Source organism: Zosterops lateralis, assembly GCF_965231275.1.
Source record: "Zosterops lateralis genome assembly, chromosome: 15".
NCBI classification, from domain to species: Eukaryota; Metazoa; Chordata; class Aves; order Passeriformes; family Zosteropidae; genus Zosterops; species Zosterops lateralis.
The window spans coordinates 5,627,904-5,642,398 of record NC_139775.1 but is presented as its reverse complement, the minus strand read 5'-3'; the positions used below and the strand labels follow the sequence as shown (position 1 = coordinate 5,642,398).

Sequence of the window (14,495 nt, the reverse complement as noted above, 5' to 3'; positions counted from 1 at the left end):
TCATTACTTTTAATTAGCATTTTTCCCTTCCAAATTCCAAACTTGTTTTTCAAGAACAAGGATTCTTTTTCTGATAATGAATGGAGGAAAAAAGCACTGCCAGTCAAGTCAGCCCAAATTCTGTCTCAGTACAGTCAAAACAGGTAGAAAATTGTCTTTTTGAATCAGAAACCATTAAAACAGCAGTTACGCTCTTCTGGTTCTGTGGAAACAAGATTTGACCCAAGAAATCTGCGTTTATGGGTTACGTTCCCTTCGCACTCCATTAGCCGGTGCTGGAGCTGTGATCACGATGCTGCTGCTGTTCCTGCAGCGCTCAAAGCGCGGCGGGGCCTGCCCGTGCTACCGGCACGGCTGTGGCCGGGAGCCTTCAGCACACTGTCCGTGTGTGCGGGAGCCGCGGTTCGGCCCCGCCGCTCTGCGGGTGTGGGCACAGCCCGGCCGGGAGCCTTCAGCACACTGTCCGTGTGTGTGGGAGCCGCGGTTTGGCCCCGCCGCTCTGCGGGTGTGGGCCCCACCAGCCCGGCCGGGAGCCTTCAGCAGACTGTCCGTGTGTGGGGGAGCCGCGGTTTGGCCCCGCCGCTCTGCGGGTGTGGGCACAGCCCGGCCGGGCCCGGCCCCGCGGCGGCGTCGGTGTCGGTATGGCCACGGCCGCACTGCGCCTGCGCGGGCACGGGGCTCGGTGAGGGCTCGGTGTTCAGCACCGGCCCCGCCGCCCTCAGACCGGGCTCGGTGAGGGCTCGGGGCTCGGTACCGGCCCGGCCCCGCCGTTCCCCGCCCGGGTGCCGGTGGCTGTGGAGGTGTCCCCGGTGGCTGGTGAGGTGTCCCCGCTCCCCGCTGCAGCCCCCGAGGGTCGGGTTCTCGCCCTACCGAGCGGTGATTCCCGGTGTGATAGGACTGCAGCACTGCAGGCAGCCCTGCAGCATTAAGGTAGCTTTCTGACAATGTGTAGCTTTTCTTTCAACGGGTAAAATAACGACAAGATTTGGTAGTTGTGCTGTGCTGTGTTCAGTCTGCAACTCATAACTTGGAAGGCAAGTTAAATCAATAATGGTCGTGCAGGTGTAACTTCCCAGAATTTGCCAAATGCATGTATTTGAGGAATGCCTTTCAGCTTTTCTACGTAATTAAATCTAAGAGACAGCTAAAAATCAGGTAAAGATGGAGTGTGTGGCAAAAGTAAGTCTACTGACAACACTTCATAACATTGGAAGTGTTTTTTTCATCACGGTTTTGATGGAAGACTTAGAGGTAATTCACAGACATTGCTCCCTGCCTGCCACAAGCTGATACCACTGGCTTGAGGAACTGCTGTTACAGAGATTACTTTAATACATATGTGTGTAATAATCACAGAAATATTGGTTTGGTTTGGTGGTTTTTTTTTTTTTTTTTTTTTTTTTTTTTTTTTTTTTTTTTTTTTTTTTGGTAGTCGTCTGTGTTTTGTGTTTTTAAACTCATTTATAGGTTAAAAATGTTTTCATAAGACAGAAATAAATTTTCATTTTTCAGAAGGGAAGTACACATTGAGTCAATTCAATAGCTATGATAAAAGGCAAGAAGAAAGAGGCCAAGAAGAAAGATGCCAAGAAGGATGGTAAGAAGGCAGCTGGTGAGAAGTCAGAAGACTCTCCAGGTACAACAGCTAAGAGTAGCTTAACAGCACTGCCAGATTTGCAGAATGAGTCAGTGGGTGAAGAAACTCAGCCAGTTCCGGAGGCATCAGATAAAGAGCCAGAGGTAAAGGAACCACCTGTTCCCCGGATCCACGAGGAGCCTCTTCTTGCTCAAGTGATTATAAAAAGGTACACTTGTTACAAATACAGCAGTGAAGTCAAGAACTCTCATTCAAGTATCTCTTCTGTAGCCAGTGTCATACAAACACAGATTTGACTCTTTCTTTGAAGCGGGGAATCAGAGTAGGTTATTCAGACCTAGCAGCAGTGGCACATCCTATAGTGCTACTGGTGCTCTCTGCTAACACCCTCATTCTTTTAGCTTGTTCAGCTTCAGTGAAGTTTCATTAAAATATACAGATAACTGGTGAAAAAAATATATAATGTAATCTTTAGTTGTTGCTGCCTTTTAATGTTTAAGGCTGCTCATATCTCTTCAAAATATCCTAAACTGAGGAAACGGGTGAATGACAATGTTAACAAAATCCTTTTGTATTTCAGTATTATGTTTATATGTAATGTTGCATATACCAGCATGCCTAACTGTAAGGTAGAAAACGCTACCAACATGGGGTTTTTTCTTAATTGAAGAAAATATGGGTCTGAGGCAACACAACAATTATGTGGAATATTACAAGGAAGATTGAAGAAATTGGAAATTTTCTTGTTGTTCAGTATTCTACACAAGATGTATCAGCTGACTGTGTGTAGGCTGTGGTAAATCAAAGGTCATTTATGATTGTTTATATAATCGTTTATGTGATTATATGGTCATTTATGTGATTTAGATCTATGGGCAATGACTTGAAATCTTCATCTTTAGTTTGTTTTCTTTGTAGCTATGAAGGTAAACAAGTTGATGAATTCTTTGAGGGTGAAGGATTTGTCTGTTTTGAGGGAGGAAATACATACCAGGTGAGTGTATAAATTTAAAAAAATGTAGTGGACTAAGTTGTCTCAAGAGCACCGAGAAGCACTGAAAGATCTATTTAGTTTCTGGCATTAAAACTCTTGAAGCTGGTAGTTGTGGGGGAATTAATGTAATTTTAAAAAAAATCTTATAGTCACGGTAGGCTTCAGCTGGGGTAAGAATAAATCTGCATATGATGCTATTCTCTTCATTTTGAAGGGTCTGTTTTCTGAGGGGTGTATGAATGGAGAAGGAACTTACACGTGGGCTGATGGAGTGATCTATGAGGTAAAGTACAATTTAAGTTATAACTGAACACAGTTGCATCTAGTTAGATGTGCAAATTGAAGGAAGTAGATAAATTGCAGTAATTGGTACAGTACAGGTGGCAACTGCAGAGCTGTGGCAGTGATTTCAATTACAAGCCTGACTTGTCCCAGAAGGTTGGGAAACAGAGTCTTAGATTTTTAATGTAATTTAATCTTTCAGGGAACATTTGCTAAGAATGTACTGATGCATAATGGCCGTTATACCTGGAATGATGGCAGTGTTTATGAAGGAGGAATCCAAGATGGACTTAGGCATGGATATGGAGTTTTCAGGAGTGGTACTCGTCCAATTTCTTACACTGGTTATTGGGTCAATGGCAAAAGACATGGAAAGGTCAGTAAGGACTAAAGGGGAGCATGGGCTGGGGTGATACCTTCAGGAACAACAAGTGTTACTGTGTAAAGGTTTTGCAAAAGTGTTTTGTTCTGTTGTATGATCTGCTGTGTAGAGATTTGTTTTTCTGAGGTTGTGAATACAGTTAATACTGTAGACCTACTGTTGGAAGTAGAAGTGTCAATGGATCAGAAAACTGATCTGCCTCAGACTGAGTACTGTAATTAAGATGCCAAGGTTAGCTCTCTTAAAGTATTTTCAAGGGGTTTGAAAAACATGGTAGGCTTTGATGTAATGTAGTAGGATTTTTCTTTTGAGCACTTGGTGTTTTCTAAGGTCTTACCTAATATTAATCAAAAGAGCTTGCTTTCTTTATTTAATTGTATCCCTTCAGTTGCCTTCAGTACAATGAATCAAAGTGACCCTGTGTATTATAACATGATTGCAAACGTCATATCATTTGTATGTGGTGTTTTATTAATAGAGATGAATAATTAGGTATTTAAACTGACTGTCCTCTTTGTTTCAGGGTATGATTTATTATGATCACGAACGGACCTCCTGGTATTCAGGTGATTGGGTAAATAATGTCAGAGAAGGATGGGGATCAAGACGGTAAGTATGATAACACTTATTCTTACCCTCAACATTTTTTATTTTTGTGTATTATTTGTTACGGTTTCCTGTGTTGTTTAAAGTGGTGCAAATGCTGTCATTCCACAATAGTGTGTACCTTCTGCAGTGGAATAAAAAATGTACAAAGTGCTTTATGATAAAAAACCAGACCTTTAGAAGATTATTTTTAGGTGAACTATTTCTACTGACCATTCACACAAAAGAACAGCTAAAGACAAAATCCCAAATTAGCTTTGGTAAACCACAATTCAGTGCTAAAAAATAAACACACTCAATTGATTTGAGCAGATGAAGCTGCCTTATGAATGAATGACTTATCTATAGAATTATATATAAACAAATATTGTTAATAGCTATGGCAAAGACTTTTTGGGAAAAAGAGCTGGTTAATATTTTTAGTGATTTCTAATTTAAAAATAGGAGGTTAACAGTGGCTACAGTAAAACCTCTGTCTCCGTGTCACAGTGAGTCAATTTTCAGTTTAATGCTCATATTTAGCCTTAATAAATTATAAATTTATCAGCAGTGAGGTTTCACATAAACCTTTCATAAGATCAGCATAGAATTTAGTATGAATTAACTTTTATACTTTTATTGTTTTTGCAGCTACAGATCTGGAAATAGCTATGAAGGTCAGTGGAAGAAAAATCTACGACATGGATATGGAGTAATGAAATGGGTAACAGATAATCAAGAGTATACAGGACAGTGGGAGTGTGGTGTGCAGGTACTAATTTCTTCCCCAAACACTTTCTTTAGTTCAGCATCTGTCCACTACTCTAGGAAAGCTAAAAAGGGAGTTTTGTGCGGTATCAAAGGAGCTTTGTAGGATTTTTGCCAGTTGAGTTTGCCAGTTGAGATAACAGAAACGTGTTCTTTATTGTAAATTGATTCTTATGTTAGCAATATTCAATTTGTTAAAGGATTTGAGTTAGTCTTATAAAATCAAAATTTCATTCCCTATAAAATATAAACATTTTTTCGATTTAAAAAAATGTGGTTTTGGCTTGGCTTGAGCTATGACTTCAGCAGTAGGTATATGTGGCAGTTTATTTCTGTGTTGCCTGTGAAGTACTATGCTGGGAAAGATGGGACAGGAAGGACTTATGAATATGACTGCATGGTAAGAAATACTGCAGATGTAAAACCTCTGAGTGAAATAGAAATGAAAGCTAGTTTCGAGATGTGAGCATGAGGAGGCAGGAAGACAGTGATTAGCTGAAGATGAGTGAAAAGACAGGAAAACAAAAGACAGGAATGTTGCCTTTCCACCCTGCAAAGGCATCAGGGAACAAGTACATAAGAAAGGAGTCTGTAGAGTTTAGAATATAAAATGACATGGTAATGTAGTAGTACTTATAGGCTGCATGCAAAGTTTGTAGGTTTTGTATCTTGCACGGGTTGGTGACTGTAAATTAGAATATTCAACACAAAAAGAGATAGAATGTATTGTAACAAGGCGATCGTTCTCTTACCCTCTTGGCTCTCTTCGCTTGCTCTCTTTCGCCCTTCCCCTCTCTTCTCTCTCACCTCACTTGCTCCTGCTTTCTCCCCACACTTTTCCCCTGCTCCTGCCCCTTTTTTACCCCTTAGCTCTCTTCTATCTCTCTCTCCCTTTCTCTCTTTGGGCCTTTGCTCCAGCCCAGGCTGGTGGCTGAAGGCAAAGCCCTCTTTACCCACGACCCTTGTAATAATAAAGCCACGTGTTGTTTCTAGAACATCTCAGGTCTGCAGAGTTCCTTGTCCCTGCCATCCACAGAAAATTTCTACAGTACTCGGCCACACTGTTCCCTCTTGAAAGTTTTATGATTGAAGAAAATTTTGTGGCATTTTCAGTTCCTTCCATTTATTATTCTGTTTCAAAAAGAAGGTGAATTACTTGCAAACCCCCCTGCACAGACCCCAGACCCTCTTTTTCGTGTCCTAGGCCTCTCTACCGAGGTCTGTGACTTTCCAGGGCGCCCAGAGGGATGCCCTGGACTCCAGCAAGGAGTCCTGTGGTAGAGCTTGCCCAAGTATTGAGGCAGTGCATCCTCTGAGGGCTTCTACCATGCACCTTTGTAGGATGTAGTTCTGTCTCTGCTTTGAAGTGCTGCAGCCATCAGCTGGGGGCTTTTATTTCAGAAAATTGCCAAAGTCTGGACCTTTTTTTTTAACAAACAATTTTTTTTTCAGCATGGCCCTGGCATCCACACATGGTTTTTGGATAAAACAGAAATGTCTCAGTATCCTCTACGGAATGAATACATGGGTGATTTTGTAAAAGGGGAGCGCCATGGACGTGGGACCTTTGTTTATGCTAGTGGAGAAATATACAGTGGAGAATGGGTGCATAATAAGAAGCATGGCAAGGTGAGTATTGTCAGAACTACAGACAACAGCAGAGCAAACTGTTCTGCTCTGTATAGTGGATCTCTAGATTTCTGTACAGCAAACTACATTCAGTTTGCAGTGTGGATGGTATCCCCACACAAAGGGCAGAGAGTCCACTGAAAGCAGAGTGAGTCCTTCCAAGGACACAGCCTGGCTCTGTGGTTAGGTATGTTAATGGGTATACAAAGATATATTTCACTGTGGAGATTTTCAGTGCAATAGGTGCATCTCAAGTTTTGCAGTGGCTGGTCAGAATTTCACACTTCCACTGCAAGCTAATGGATTTCAAGTTGTCCTTGTACAGAGAGGTTTTTAAAACCTCTCATAAAACAGACTTTTGAGTGCCACATATGCAACCTAAGGAGTGCAAACAAGTCTTTCTATCTGGAGGGGAAATACTTTTCAAAATCAAACATGTATATAGACCTGTTTAATAGGTGACAAAATGCATTATAAAAGAGAGTAGGAAAAATTATTTTGTGGTATTTTATTTCACATATTGCATTTTAGCCAAGATTCTGAAAAGGAAATTTGACTGAGAGAATTAGTGGGTTTGGGTTTTTTTATCTTTGTTTTATATTTATATTATAATTAATCTGTCTCTAGGGCATGTTTGTCTTCAAGAATGGTGTTATTTTTCAAGACGAGTTTGTCAATGATTGTCCAGTGCGATGTCCTATTCTTCGAGAGCCTCCAGTGAAAGCCAAAAAACAGAGAGCCACAAGCACCAAAAGGCATTCTGCCACTAGTGAGCAGCTTAAGAAAACAGATTTTACTCAGTTAACATTTTGTTCCTTTTTACTATAATATGAAACCCTTTGTACATACTCAAGGACCAGATATGTGTCTTCAAAGAACTTAGATAAAAATGGGAGTCATGGCTTTTACTTCCATACTATGTTTCCTGTGAGTGACACTTGGAGGGGACTGACACATCTACACCACAACTTGTAATGGATGGAAATGTTGTCTGAAAGTTTCACAGCTTTTGTAATGTCTGCATTTCCTTTTGGTTAGGGGCTGATTTGACAAAATTACTCTTCAGTTGTTATGCTGTTGGTTGTGAAATCTCTACTTCTTACTGTGAAGGAATTTGTTGTTCCAAGTCAGTAATATAAGGAAGGAATAATATACATTTTGTTTTTCTGTGTGGTATAAATTAAACTTTGTTTTAGTTTGTTCTAACTTGTTTTATTTGCTTGTTAGAAAAGATCACAATCATTAATTCCTTTGGAAAGACTAATCTTCTGGGATCAGATGTTGTTTTGAATATATCTTCACTGTTTCACTTGCTTCCAAAGTACAACAAAGTTGAAGAACTGGAACAAGTAAGAGTCTACTGTTTGATACTTTCAGTTTTCCCCTGTATTGTGTTTCATACTATTTTATTTCTGTTTTATTTGTGTTAAAGTAACTCTTTCTGTTAAACAATTATTCGAAAATCTGAAGGTCATGAAAACAGAAAGGCAAAAAGAATGAATAGACAGTATTGCCCCTCCTGAGCTTCCACTAAAAAAGGCCAATTAAAAATAGGTTAATGTATCTGGAAGGACATTGAGCAACCAGCTTTAACTACTCTTTAGCTACTCAGGTTTGTCCACTGATGGAGGATGGTTTATTTTTATCAGTCACTAAAACTCATGTATTAAAACTACTTTTGAGTAATGCTTTTGTGAACACTTAGCCAGGGGTATGCTTTTCTAAGTTGCAAGGTCAAATAATTATTTGCCCAGTTACAAGATCAATACAAACTGATCTCTGCTTGCTTTGAGATGATGCTGAAAACATATCCTGTGTTATTTAGCTAGAATTGGCTGTGCTGAAGCATCTTTCAAATCTGAGGAGAGCCTACTACTTCTATGGTACCTTAGGCACCAGTCCTTCTCCTGATGGCACTCACACGCTGACTTGGTTGCAGTTTTGGAAGTTTCTGAAGGACTGTGGGTTTCATCTCTCCTACAGAAATCTGGCAGATATAGATCGGCTCCTCAGAGGTTTGTGTTCCTGGTGTGCAGGGTCTACTGTGGGGGAATTTTAATAGTGAGCTGTGGAGAGTTGGAGTGGCAAGTTCTCGTGGCAGTTCAGCTCCGGGAGTTAAATGCTCCTGAGTCATCACCTCTGTGCCTGTGAGTTCTCAGTGGATCAATTTACACTTCTCTGGGCACTTCTGGCCCTTAGGTGAGAAAATACAAAATTAAAATACAACATTAAAAATTGCATTGAAGAGCCATCTGTTGAAAATGTGTATTCACCCCTGGTCTTGCTATTACTATTTAAGAGTGAGAGAGAATTTTGAGAGAGTAGGAGAAACAATTTTTTTTTCAGTGTTCTTAACTTTGGTTTGCATGTAGTATTTTTTTTTCTTCCATAGAGCCAGTTAATCAATCAATTCCCTTTAGACTTCCAGTGTCCTTAGTATGTGAATTCCAACTTTGAATTCTCTATTATTTCTATATATGTGGAAGTGGAAGCATTTCTAGAAAAATAATTGTCCAAGATCCAGCTACAGCTGGACAGTTCTCCCTTGACCTTTGTTTGGAAGTGCTGCATTGTCTGGTCTGAGTCTCCCCAGAGTGTTGTTACACTGTGATAGGTGCAGATGGAGAGGATAAGAAAGACTGATAAATCAATATTGCCTATAAGCTTTTAATGAGAATAGTAGAAATTCAGGATTTTTAAAAATTTTTTAGGTAACAGACCACTTGAGCAAATACATTGTCCACAAGAGATATTACTGTTCAGAACATTTGTATCCTACCTTGTTCAGCTGGCATTTCATATCTATCATGAAGAGTGCAAGTAAGTTTCATTTTTTGGTGAAACTTATTTCAGTGTAATCACTTTGAATCTTCTCAGACAAGAGTATTTTTGTTTCAACTGTAGAGACAAAGTTCCTCATCTGCAGTATTGTTTCTTCGAAATGATGGCCAGGAATGTTCTGCCTTCTGCCTGTCATGTCCAATGTAAGCAATACTGTATCTTCTGTGCAGAATTCATCAATTAGTATCACATACATGGCAGTTTTATTGAAACTGTTATGTTTTGCCAATTCATTTTGGAAGGTGCCTTATTTTCTGGTGAAGAATTCACATCTTTTGCCATGAACTACATTGAGAAGTGCTGGGAAATATTTGAAGATTTTTGTAGACAACGTCCCGGACCTCCATTTAAACTCACAGTGACGCTGAGGCAATTCCTCTGGATGTTGGATGTAATAGTCTAGTTCTGTTTTGTGTGATTAGATGTTCAGTTTATATGACCATTTTAAAATAGTCCCTATGGCTTCTGCACAGTTGAAAAGGTGGGAGTGAGGTTATTTATGCAAACTGTCCAAGGAGCAGTAAAGGAACAATTATCTAGTGTTAATTATGCACTTTTTCAGGATTTCAGTTCTAGTGTTTTACTTTTATCAAATCCTAGATAAATGTGTTTAAGGGAATATAAATTCTTTTGCTGGTCCCTGCTGTGTCTCCCTCTGCCCCATCTATAAGAGCTCAAAGACTGACAGCTATTGAAATAACACCATATTTACTACAAGAGGAGCATGAGATTCTTTACTGAAATTCAGTTATTTGAGGACAGATCAAGATTCCTATGAAGGTAAAGAACAATTCCCACTCATATGCCTGGCGTTTACCTACTTTCACTTTATAAATCTTAGCAATTTTTTCATAAAGAAAAAATCAGATGGCAAAATTGTAATTTTTTTTATTATTATTTTTGCTTATGAGCTTTCACAAGTTTTTATAACACTGCTTTTGCAGTCTAGGGAAAATTCCCACTGGCTTTAATAGGACTGGAATTTCACTCTGCTGTTAATTACATGTGTGGAAGTATCATTTGAAACCACTAGAAACTTTGGTTAAAAATTCCTCCTTTTGAAAGGGAGGTAGATTAGGTTCATGTGGGAATGCCTTCAGTGCTGTTAACATGTAACATTTATTCTTACCCAGGATTTTAAACTTCTCAGTGAAGAGTTAACTGCTCCAAGAGTTCTGGGAATATTTGTCAAAGTTGGTGCCTTCATACCTGGCATCCATAGTATCAACATGGAGCTGGAGGTGTGTATGGAAAAAAAACAAAGTCCATTGCTACAGGAACAATTACAATTGCTTTTAAAAACTCCTGCAAATACTGCCCTACCTGCTGGAACAGGAGGAAAAGGAATTAATTTATTAAAAAAAAAAAAAAAAAAAAAGAGTACAAACTCGAGCCTCTATTGTTGTCTTGCTTTGTTCTGCTTATATCTTTTAGTTTAGCTCATGTACTTCTATGTTTTTCTTAATTCCCTCATCTTAGCACAGTCTCAGCATACGTGACCGTTCAGAAGGTCCTTAGGAGTGCCGTAATCCATGCAGGGAAATCCCATTTCCAGTGGAGTGCTGCCAGTGATAGTTCTGTCCCTGGGGAGCTGCCTGACAATATGGATGTGCAGTGAGCACAGAGGGATTAATCACTGCACTTCCAGCTGCTGAGGCTGTTAAGATGGATCAGTAATTAAGATGTGAACCCACTGGTCCTGAAAATCTGGTGATCCAAGAAACCTGGTTAGTGACATGTGAGGTCAGGTAGTGACTGTAGAAGGCTCCTGTGCTGCCTGAGAACTGGCCTACTATAGAGGATTTTCACCCTTAAAGAATTAACTCTTGCTTAGCTACAGTCTCTAGTAAATGACATGACTGAATTTGTTTTAAACAGGATCTGATAAACTGAACACACAGTGGAACTCTTACTAAGGAATGCATTATAAACCCACTCTTGGGGTTTCTAGCAGCATCCCATGCAATTAAAATATGATGTTTTAGGTAATAGCTGTAGTTGTGAGTTACTTGTTGGAGAAATTTCTCATAGCTCCAGATACAAGAAGAATCAAGGCAGTATTTTAGCTCTATATGACTTGTATAAAGTGTATCACATCATATTCTCTCCTGAATTTTTTGAGCTTTGGCTGTTTTCAGTTTTTCTTCAGAAGAAGGGATGTTTGACTAGATAAATGAGGCCAGAGAGACTTCACTATCACTTGTGAGTTCTTTTCATGCTCAGGTACATAGGCCAGTTAATGAAGAGATTTCATAAAAATGATCTAATTTACCACTGCATTTGTTTTACTCCAGATGGTTTTCCTGGATTTTTTCGAAGCTCTTGTTGAATGTGCATTGGTGTATGTAACCGAGGATATGATCCCAAAGAAGGAAGCTCAAGATGGTCAGAAAAGTAGCTTTGAAGAAGCTCAAAATTATGAGAAAAGAAGTAGCTTTGAAACCAAGGAGTTGTCCAAGGACACCTCACCTGTGTCTGTCACAGAACATTCTCTGTCTCAGGTAAAGCTGATGCAGACCTGTCCAGTGTTATTATGTGTCCACTTAGAGAGCGAAGTCAGGCCCTGAAAATGTTGTTTCCTGACTATGGAAACCAATGTGATTTGAACACAAGCCCAGACATTTAGTAACTGAATTTAAAACTTCTTGCCAGACACCAAGACCTTATGAAGACACAAAGCTTACTCGTGAACCTTCTCTACTGGGTGAGTACTGTATAAAGTGGCTATAAAACTGTAAAGTGCCTAGAGGACATTCACTTTTTCTGCAGCTTTCAAAACAGTTAAACAGGAGCTGATCATAGAAACAGGTGATGTATTGCAGTTACAGAGGGCAGCTCCATTCAGTTTGGCAATTATGGCAAAGTTTAGCTTTTCATACCTGCTGTACATAGACAGCTGGGCAAGTTGGAATCTCTGGATTTTCTGTGCTTTTTAATTAGAAGCTATAATTTTTTCCTTAAAAATAACTTTAAAGGCTTTTTAAACCTTAATTCTTCCTGTCCCATTCTGTGGGCATGGAGACAGGAGCTTGAACTCTGCATTGTGCCTTCATTAGAAACAAACTTTTTGTCATTGCAGAAGTATTTTAACCACAGGTCTGGCTTTCAGGTCAGATGACAATCTCTATTTGTGCTGAGGATCAAACTTGGAATTTCATGAACAGGATTAAAGGTTGAATAATTTTAATTTTTTTTCTTTGCAATATCAGAAACTCTTCTCTCATTTCCTGGAGAAGACAAAGATGGAAATGAAGACCAAGATTCCTGTCTAGAAAAGGAATGGTCAGGTAAAACAGTCCTGCTGTTTTAGGATTTAACACACACACACAAATCTCCTGTAGCTCTTGAATTGTGAAGTTTTATTTGTATAGGCAGATTTCAGCTTGTCACAAGAGGGCAGTAAATGAGCATTAATTGTGGACAAAGATTTTTTAAAAAATAAAAAAAAAAATTAAAAGAAAATAAGATTTCATAATTAAATGAGACATTTAACTAGTGACTTAAACAATTTCCCCAATTTTAAAATCCTGTTTTATTTGTGGGGGATCTATAAGCTGTAATTTGTATTTACTCTATGAGAAGCTCAAGCTGCAAGCCTGTCCTTGGAGTGTCTTGGACAAATAAAATGTATTACTGCCATGTCCTGCTTCTAGTTAAAATAAGAATTATTATTAGTGGTGTGCCACCACTGGCTGGGATAGATGCCTTATGGTAGGACAGGCCAACATTCAGGCAGAAGAGATGTCAGTAAGAGCACTTTGGTATGTTGAGGGTTGTAGTTTTTTTGTACCATCTTCCTTCCAGCTTTAGCACATCTCATCTGGGTTGGTTCTTAACGTTTGTTAAATGTTTTCTGCTGCTACAGAACTCAAATCCAAGCACAGAGGTAGACAAGGATCTTCATGTAGTCATCAGGTCTTTTGTTGAAATCTGATGGCTGAAAAGTTACACGTCTGAAAAACTTCTGTTCAGGCCCCATTACCTGGGCCTGGCCTGTGTCCTGACACGACAAGGGACACTGGCACACAGCTCTGTCCTTTCACAGGTGGTCATGTTTGTTTGTCCCTTCCCTTGTGCACAGGAGTCACAGATACCGAACTGTCATCAGGTTACTGCAGAAGACTCATCACAGGATTAAAGGGAAGAGTTCATTGTCTTTTTTGTGCCATTCCCAGGGCCAAGTCACTGAAGCCTCACAAAAGGGCCACCCTCTTTCAGTTCAAAGTGTCTCACACCTTTCATCTTCCCTTTGCAGAGTATCAGAGCTGAAATATTCTAGTCTAAAACACATCTGCAATAGAAGTGCCCTGCTAAATAAACATGTTTAATTCACATGTTGCAGATGGAGCAAAAGATGAACAAAAGGAGCTCTTTAGTCTCTGGATACGTCAGGTGGAAACCTTTTTTACAACTAAGTTCTTCCCTGCTTTTGAGCATGAAAAAGTGCTGAAGGATAAAATAAAACAAAACAAAAAGGAGGATGCTGAATTAGCTGGGCTGAGAAAGATCCAGGCTGAGGCGCTGGAAAGGTGAGTGTTGAATCTTGTCTGGCAGTACTGTTATCCCTTATCTCTTGCTAACAAAATTACTGAAAATGAGAAGAGTGCTTAAGAAAGTAATATGGCATACTGTACCTGGAAAACAAACTCACACGGGTTTCATTAGTAACATCCAGAAGGTAACTCGTGCTTTCTGCTGCTGGCTGGAGTAACAAATACAGGCTGCTTTCAGGTTACAAACTCTTAGCTCTGGTATTTCCTCACACTTGGGTCCTGCTCTGTGTAAAGGCAGTTAAGACATATTTGGACTTGAGGGGGTAATTAGAGACTTTGTGCTTCTCTGGCAGTTTATACTGCTCATACTATGACTAGAGCTGGAGTTGCTTAGCCAGTAGAAATCTGTCTCCCTCCTCTTACAGTACCTTAAATTCAAACGTTGTTCATGCAGACTTATTGCTGAAAAAGAGGAAGAGGCAAAAAGGCGAGAAGCAGCTCTGTTAGAGGAGAGAGCCAAGTCCAAGAAACAATTCTCAAAGAAATACACAACTTGGGCGAGAGTCCTCTCCCGGATACGTCCCCAGCTGAAGAAAGAGGCCCCCAAGAGAGAACTCTCACCAAAGAAAAGCCCAGAAGACGGCAGAGCCTGAGGGGGAAGAGGCAGAGAAGGCAGCACCCACAGGTATCAAAGCACCTGCTGACACAAAAAGAAAGAAATCCTCTGCTGGCAACTGCTGAAGCTTCAAGCAAGTACTCTTCAAATAAGAAAAAAACCCCAAAACCCCAAAGCAAAACAACCCCAGACGACCAACTCTTCTGGAAAACTGTAAGAATGGTTCAGCTGTAGGCACAAGAATTGCTGGTTTCAGAGGGAACAGTCTGCTATACCAGGGTTTGGGGTAAACTAGCAGAAAGTTACAT

At 40.0% G+C, this 14,495-nt stretch overlaps 1 protein-coding gene across 1 annotated transcript; it reads left to right on the top strand.

The window, feature by feature from the left end:
* The first annotated feature begins 1,172 nt into the window (after nucleotides 1–1,172).
* RSPH10B (radial spoke head 10 homolog B) lies at nucleotides 1,173–14,397 on the top strand. Its single transcript, XM_083872296.1, has 20 exons — nucleotides 1,173–1,805; nucleotides 2,516–2,591; nucleotides 2,806–2,874; nucleotides 3,076–3,249; nucleotides 3,779–3,864; nucleotides 4,492–4,612; nucleotides 6,061–6,237; nucleotides 6,865–7,048; nucleotides 7,304–7,363; nucleotides 7,465–7,586; nucleotides 8,063–8,252; nucleotides 8,949–9,057; nucleotides 9,142–9,221; nucleotides 9,321–9,469; nucleotides 10,212–10,319; nucleotides 11,373–11,579; nucleotides 11,731–11,782; nucleotides 12,288–12,365; nucleotides 13,421–13,607; nucleotides 14,026–14,397. Exons 1-20 carry the CDS (start codon nucleotides 1,546–1,548, stop codon nucleotides 14,222–14,224), a joined length of 2,688 nt encoding a protein of 895 aa, XP_083728422.1. The 5' UTR covers nucleotides 1,173–1,545; the 3' UTR covers nucleotides 14,225–14,397.
* Nucleotides 14,398–14,495: the final 98 nt, after the last annotated feature.

What these genes read in the sequence shown, in the direction of transcription:
- RSPH10B (XM_083872296.1), top strand. Translation starts at nt 1,546, where the DNA reads ATGATAAAAGGCAAGAAGAAAGAGGCCAAGAAGAAAGATGCCAAGAAG. An exon ending in GAAGGATGGGGATCAAGACG is followed by an intron (nt 3,865 to 4,491) that starts GTAAGTATGATA and finishes TTGTTTTTGCAG; the next exon opens with CTACAGATCTGGAAATAGCT. An exon ending in TTTTACTCAGTTAACATTTT is followed by an intron (nt 7,049 to 7,303) that starts GTTCCTTTTTAC and finishes ATTACTCTTCAG; the next exon opens with TTGTTATGCTGTTGGTTGTG.